This window comes from Haliaeetus leucocephalus, unplaced genomic scaffold (assembly GCF_000737465.1).
Source record: "Haliaeetus leucocephalus isolate CR32 unplaced genomic scaffold, Haliaeetus_leucocephalus-4.0 Scaffold68, whole genome shotgun sequence".
Lineage (NCBI taxonomy): Eukaryota > Metazoa > Chordata > Aves > Accipitriformes > Accipitridae > Haliaeetus > Haliaeetus leucocephalus.
Window position 1 is genome coordinate 3514704 of NW_010972504.1, and position 7211 is coordinate 3521914.

General features: G+C 61.2%; 1 protein-coding gene across 1 annotated transcript in view; it reads right to left on the reverse strand.

Moving 5' to 3' along the window:
• SOX13 (SRY (sex determining region Y)-box 13) overlaps nt 1–5363 on the reverse strand; it is a 9004-nt gene extending 3641 nt beyond the window's left edge. Inside the window, exons 1-11 of the mRNA XM_010579996.1 lie at nt 5163–5363; nt 4447–4552; nt 4182–4268; nt 3640–3812; nt 2938–3006; nt 2651–2762; nt 2489–2571; nt 2246–2405; nt 1893–2002; nt 1667–1763; nt 1436–1579 (exon numbers count right to left, since the gene is read on the reverse strand). Of these exons, the coding sequence (XP_010578298.1) occupies nt 1436–1579; nt 1667–1763; nt 1893–2002; nt 2246–2405; nt 2489–2571; nt 2651–2762; nt 2938–3006; nt 3640–3812; nt 4182–4268; nt 4447–4552; nt 5163–5363 (1342 nt within the window). The remainder of the gene's footprint in view (nt 1–1435; nt 1580–1666; nt 1764–1892; nt 2003–2245; nt 2406–2488; nt 2572–2650; nt 2763–2937; nt 3007–3639; nt 3813–4181; nt 4269–4446; nt 4553–5162) is intronic.
• Between the last annotated feature and the right edge of the window lie 1848 nt (nt 5364–7211).

Consider the following 7211-nt stretch of genomic DNA (forward strand, 5'->3'; position numbering starts at 1 on the left):
GTGAGAGCGGCTCCCCCGATGGGACCCCCGTGCCGCAGAGGGCAGCCAGCCCTCCTGCCACACCGGGAACAGGTTCCCAGCCCTGACCTTCCCAGGGCACCCCTTGGGCCACAGCTTTTGATCCTCTCCAAGGTATGGCGAGCAGGTGCTGCAGCTAAAATAGGCTGTGCTGGCATGTGACTCACGTCCCCCCGCTGGCTGACCTTTATTGTCATCACCGCCAGCACCCCAGGCAGGAGGGCAAAGCAGGGCTCAGCACAAAGGCCGCTGGGCTGGGAGAGAGGCTCGGGGCCAGGCTGGCAGAGAGAAGGGATTAATCCCCTTGGCTCAGCACCTGGGAGGGTGCAGCTGGACCAGCATCCGGTTTGGGAGAGAGAAGGACAAGCTGGAGATGCTTGGAGATCCTCAACATCCTTGGAGATGCTCAACAGTCAAAAGGACACAGCCCTGATGGGACTATGGAGTTAGCCGGGCTTTGGGCACTGCTTTGGGCTGGGGACCTCCAGAGACACCCCCCCATCACCTAAATCCTCCTGTGAGTCCCCGCATGCCCCTTTCCTGGGTGTCCTTCACCTGCTAGCATGGCCCAGCTCCCCCAGGGAGATCCACCTCCCACACCTGCACCACGAGCCAGGTGGCCCAGGTAAACTGAGGCACGCAAGCCCCTTGCCCATGGTGCCCAGGTGTCCTCCACCGGCTCCTTCCCCACATGCTCAGCCCCTTGCACCAGCTCAGACCCACATTTCCAAGAGCAGGAGAGCACACAGGAACCAAACCCTGGTCTGGGTGCATACTGGCTCTGGATCACTCATCCATCTGCTAAATTTGCACCCCTCAAGCAGTGAGTAGCTCTGGCTCCCTGGGCAGAACCATACCAGCTATTTAAAGCCATGGACATCTACCATGACAGCAAGCAGCTCACCACAGAGCAGCCACTCCAGGCCCCCCATGGTCATGAGACTTAAGCAGAGCAGATCCTGCCCATGTGCTCCTTCAAAGGGAAAAGCTTGGTGTTGTCTCGGTTTTTTTCTTTAACAAGCAGAGCTGCTAAAATGAGTCTGTGGCAGAGCGGGTGCGAGTGTCGGAGGTAACCCATGGTGCAGCTGCATGGCACCAGCACACACTCGCTCTCAGCCCTTCGGACGGGCTCACTGGTGACCACACCGCTCGCTTTTAATAGTGACATGGACACGGGGAAGGGCTGGTGTGATGGAGAGCCGCAGCAGGACACTGCTGTCAGGGGGGTACGAGACGCTGGCTGGATGAGACCCACGAGTGATGCTACAACAGGGGTAGCATCATCCCGGTGGGCATCACCCGTACACGGGTGGCTGAGGATGAGTGGAGCAAGGAGCTGGATGGAGCTTGTCTCCCCTCATGGGGATGCTGAGTAGGGGTCCTGCCCCAGCCCCCCACTGCCATCCCCAGCACTCACCCAGGATCTTGCTGATGCTGGAGTTGTGCATGTCCGGGAAGGCCTGCAAAATCTTCCTCCTCTCGTCCTTCGCCCACACCATGAAAGCGTTCATGGGCCGCTTGATGTGGTTGTTGTTCCTGGACTCGGGGAAGTGCCGTGAGCCTGCGAGGGAAACCCGGCCGAGGTCAGGAGCCAGAGGAAGGAGCAAGCCGGGGGGCGTCACACTGCAGTGCGCTCGGCCATCCTTACCATCCATCTCACAGGTCAACAGAGCCTCGTCCAGCCGGTGGGCAGGGGTCTCCTCCATCCGCTCCTTCACCGGGGAAGAATCAATCCCGACGTGGTCCTGCAGGAGAGGCGAGAGTCAGGAACCAGCTCCAAGCCAGGGAGCCCACCCACGGACGGAGAATCGACTCTGGCCGCTGACAGTGCGGTCGGAAAGGGGGACAGTGACCACCCGGCAGGCATCCCTCACCTTGCGGTAGGGGTTGCTCAGCGATCCCTCCATGGCTCCGCTGTGGCCATGCAGCAGCTGCCGCGCATCCTGGATGGCTTTGGTGATGGCATCGCCTTCGCCCAGGAACCCTGGCAGGACACCAGCACGGACACCCATCAGCACCAGTGCCCACTCCTCCGACACCCTGCAACACCCCATCCCACCCCAGCAATCACAACTGTGTGCCCCAAGGGGGTGGCACAGAGCGGTAGGTGCCCACCCAGGCCACCCCAGGGAGGAGGGACCCCAGGGAGAAGAGATGTCCCCCATCTCTCGAGGTGGCCAGTGAAGGGCATGGGACCACCCATCGGTGAAGGCACTTGGGAACCCACCCAGAGGCAGGTTGGATGGGCTGGTCTGCAGGTCCCTGGTGGCCCCGTGACTTGGCGTGAGGGACTGGCAGCTGCTCATCTTCAAACTGGGTGAGCTGGAGGCACTGGGGAGGTCGGAACCTTTGGGTTTGGCTGTCAGGTTCAGCGGCTGCGAGGTCTCCTGCGGCGGAGGGGAGGTGGGGGGTGAAGCACAAGCCCCTGCAGCACCCCAGCCTGGGGGATGGAGATGCTTTGGGGCTGTACCTGCATCTGGAGGTGGCCCGAGCCGGCGGGTCTCTTCAGCGTGGGCGGAGGGGGGCTGTGCAGCAGCTGCACCGGGTAATCCACTGCGGGGAGCAGAGGGAGAGGGGTTGGGGGACAAGGCCACCCTGCAGGGCTGGGGCAGTCCCGGGACACCCCGCTCACCTGGTTTGCAGGGGATGGGCTGGATGGGCAGCGCTAACTGGGAGTCGGGAGTGACGGGGAGAGGCTGGTGGCTGGGGGTGAAGGCGGGAATCATGACGTAGGGCATGTTCACCTGCTGGAGGGAAGAGGGGGAGAGAAGCAGAGAGACGAGATAACCACTGCGAGACACTGCAGGCAGGTGCCATCCCCTTGCCTAGTCCTGGGAGGGGACACAAGCCCGGCACATGAGGGGGCTGCAATCACCCAGCATGGGAAGGGGGACACGGGGAGACGTCCCCCGCCTTTACCTGGATCTGTTGCTGCAGCAGGTTGATTTTGTGCTGCTGCTGGATGAGCTGCTGCTGCTGCTTGGCGATCTGGCAGGAGGGAGACAGCAGGGCTCAGCGGCATCAATGGCAGCGCCGAGCTGGCCCCGGCAGGGCTGTGGCCTGTCACGAGCTGCCCAACACCGGCAAAATGGAGACAAGGGGGCTGCAGAGGGTCCCGAGGGCCGTGGGGAGGGCAGGCAGGGGTGGCTGAGCTGCCCCTGAGCCTCCTCAAGGGGCACAGGGAGAGAAAAACGCTGGGAGGGACGGTGTCACCCCCACCCTGGGGTATGCCAGGGGGTGTCACCCCTGCCCTTAGCACCGTATGGGCCACCGGAGAGGAAAAAATACATGTTCAAAGAGCAAAGAGAGCACAGTCAGGAAGGACCCAGTGTGGTTTAATTATTTTAAGGAGTGCAATTCCCACCTTTGCCCCTCATCCTCCCAGCACCAGGGAGCGAGACAGGGAGTCTTTGGGATGGGCATAGAAAATGGGAGGGTCTCTGGGCAGACAGAGAAGTCCCGCTGCCCCCGACGCCAAAGCCACCTCCCCAGCACTCCCAGGGGGACCCTGTCCTGGTCCTGCACCCGTGGCCAGCAGAACCCAAAGGGATCCCCAAAGGGATGGATGGTCCCTGGCAAACGCTTCCCCCGAGCAGGCTGCCCACGGGGACCCGAGCCCACCTGCTCTTGCTGCTGCCGCGCCAGCTCCATCTGCTGCTGCTGCTTCTCGAAGAGCATCGCGGCCATGTTCTTCTGCTCCGAGTGGGCCGTCAGGAGCTGGTCCCGCAGCGTGGACAGCTGGTTGATCATGACAAGTAACTGGAGCTCCTTCTCTGCCAGGCTCTCCTGGGTTCCTGGAAGAAACCAAGCGGCTGCGAGTCAGGGGCTTGGGGAGGATGAACAGCATCACCACCACCATTGGGTGCTGGTGGGTGATGCACGGCCAGGGAATGGGTAATGCGTGGGGAGCATAAAGGTCCCCATGTGCTGAACCATCCCGTCTGCAGTCAGAGGCAAGCTTTCATCAGGGATGCTCACCCCCCAAAAAATCAAATTAATGTTTTGGATAAAAAAGTACAAATCCCTACTAAATACACACGCTTGCAGGCACACCTCCCCTCCTGCTAAGGTGGGAAACGCCGTGTTTCCAGCCCAGGCTGCCCAGGCACAGGGTGTGGGATAGAGGACGGTGGAGGTGGGTGGCTGTTGGGGGGAGACCTCACCTTTCACTTCCTTGGACTCAGCAGTTGTTCGGCCCAGCAGCCGCTCCTTCCAGTCACTAGACAGTAACTTCTCAATGGTTGGCATCACTGTCCACGCCGGCAGGGACCGGGGTTGGCAGAGCAGGGAGAGGGAGAGGACAGCCAGGTGAGCACAGCCTGAGGCTCTGCACCATGGCACGGGATGGCTCATCCCATCCCGCAGCTTTGGAAAAATACCGAGGGGCCCGAAGGCAGCAGGAGGGGGGGTCCCAAGAGACTTTCTTACCCTCCTTCAAATTCCTGTTGAAGTCCAGCTTCTCCTGGCCGCTGACAGCTGGCTCAAAGGCAGAGCGCCTGGGCTCCAGCGCGTCGCCCGCAGGCGAGTGGGACTCCTGAGACACACACGTTACTCGGCACCCACTCCCACAGACGGAGATGTCCCCAGGTCTCTGGGCAGGAGGTGCTGGGTCAGTGGGATGCTTGGAGCCGGCCCTGCCCAGCTGACTGCTGGACCACACTCTGCCAGGCACATTCCCCCCAGCCCGGCTTGAGAGCATCTCTGCTCTTCATGCCACAAAGATTTGTTTGCTGGAGGTTTCTATTATTTATTTAGACTGCCCAGCCCCTCTGAGCCCCGTCCCCATGGGGCAGCAGTGCAGGGAGCGGGAGGGCTGAGGCTGCTGGTCAGGGGGAGAGAAAACCCAAGAGCAATTAAAAGGGGAGGCTGAAGGGACGGAGCATGTCTGGAGGTGACCGTAGGGGGCTCCAACGCCGAAAGCGAAGCCCTCAAATCTCAGGGCTGACCTGAGAGCATCAACAACGGCCAGAAAACCTATGGGGAGCTTCAGGTTTCAGCTTAATTTCCTTGGGATGAGGAATAACCACCCGGGCAAACAACCACCACTCCTTTGCCAGGGGATGGAGCCCAGGTCCAGAGCGGGGCTGGCCACAACGCGCTGCCAGCCTGGCAGGACCCATGTTTGTCACAGCCATGGGACCCACCTGCGGCAGGGCCTGGGGGTCGGTGCCTTCCCTCGGCGGTGGTCCCGGCGGGTCGTTGGGACGGGGTTCGGTGCTGGGGGCAGCCCCTGGTGGGGACTCATAGCTGCCTTCCTTCTTCTCCTCCGTCTTGATGGTGCAGTTCACCATGCTGCCCGCTCCATCGAGCTCCAGGTGGGGAGAAACGGGGCTCCTCATGGACATCCTATGGGGTGGCAGGGCTGTCAGCAGAGCCATGGGACACCCCCCTGCTATGGGCACCCCATTTCCCAGCCTGGCCTTATACTGGGGTGCCCTGTGCTGCTGGGTTTTCAGGCATAATGGTCTTGCTTTTTGCCATGGCTTGGAGAAGCTGAGCTCTTGTTCCTGGCTTCCTGAGCTCAGGTTTTTACAGACTTGGGGCTCAACAGCCAGTAGCCCCCAGGGAAACAAGCCCTTCACGCTTTGGGCTGTGAAGGGAATGGAGCAACAAAGCAAAACCCTAAAGAAAGCGACCTAGAGGCATAAGATTTAGGGCCAATATGAGCACCTGCCTTCGCGTTTCATCCAGCAGCCTGGCAGAGAGCAACCCCAGGCTCACCGCAACAGAGACCCATGCCGGACCCGAGCCAGCACCCCAGGGGTTCCCGGCTCTTGGCTCATAAGCTGCACCCCCCTGCACCACCCCAGGAGCCGTGCCTAGAAAGCCGGCAGGGCAGCAGGCAGGTTTCCCGCTCCGACGGGAAATGGAAATCCTGGCCCTGCCGAACAATGGCTGGGACAGCCACCAGAATTGCTCCTCCGGGAGTCCCCGGCACAGCTTGGAGCTGGGACCGGCCAAGCCCCAGCCAGGGCAAGGGGCCGACCCCGGGGAATGGCTCTCCCCAACTTCACCAGTATGGCTGTGGTTGCCGGTCCAACTTCTGGTGCTGCCAGCCGCTCGGCCGGGCACTGCAGAAGCGACCGTGAGCTGTTATGGGGGATGAGCTGTATAACCCCAGGGGACCCCAAGCACAGCCAGAGCTGGTATTTTCAATGGGATCTGCCCTAAACAACACGTCACAGCCACGTCCCCTGCAAAGCCCCAGCTCTGCTGCAGCCTCCAGCAGTACCAGGGCTGCAGGGGCCGTATCCCCAGGCGAGTGTCGGGCACGCCGGGAGCTCACCGGGAGCTCACTGTGCCTTTGCTGCGAAGGGATCAGCTGTGTGTAAGGGGCAGTGCCCACCTGCCCCCGTGCTCGTAGGGATTTGCCTTCTCGGGGCCACCAACCCTTACGCTGCACAGCAAGAATGGGAACAAGTATTACCCTCCCAAATCTCGCCTTTCAAGAAGGAATAATGGGAAAAGGAGGCCGTTAAGGAAGGGATTTACACCGGCTGCTGCCAGGAGCCAAGCTCCGGGTTCCAGGACCACAGGGGCTGCCAAGGTGGGAAGGGGCTGTGGTGGGATGGGGAGAGCATCCTGCCTGGGCTCTGGCACCCCACAACCGGGACCCCCCGGATCTTCTCCCTCTTGCCTCCCCACACCTCGATAGCTCATCAGGACCCCCCTAAATCAGGGCTGGGGGTGCAAGCTGGCGGAGGGGGGGGCCGAGCCGGGCTGCCCGACTCGGGGCAGCAATTACATAACAAACAAAGCCCAGCTCAAGCTGCGAATTAATCAAACCGCTGAAAATAAAACCTTCCTCTCAGGAACTTCAAACAAAAGAAACGAAAACAACAAGGCCGGCTGGGTAATGAAAAGCCAGGGCTGTGAATAGGGGACAAAAGGAAGTGGAACAATAGGGTGTTGGACAAAAGCAATAAAGTAAAGGGAAGTGTGACAGCTCCACAATAGGGCACTGTGCGTGCCAGCCTTTCTGATCTTAGCGGGGCTTTTTTTAATCTCAGTTCCCTTGCCCTCCGCTGAACAAACCATCGCGCTCGCTGGGCCGGCGGGTTTCCTCCTGGCGTCGGCATCACCCGGTATCTGCCGCATCCTGCGGTACCGCCCGTGTCGCCCCTTCCTGCCCCCGGCTCACCTTGGCCAGCCCGGTGGCAAGGAGGGCGACCCGGGTACGGCCAGCGCCTGCC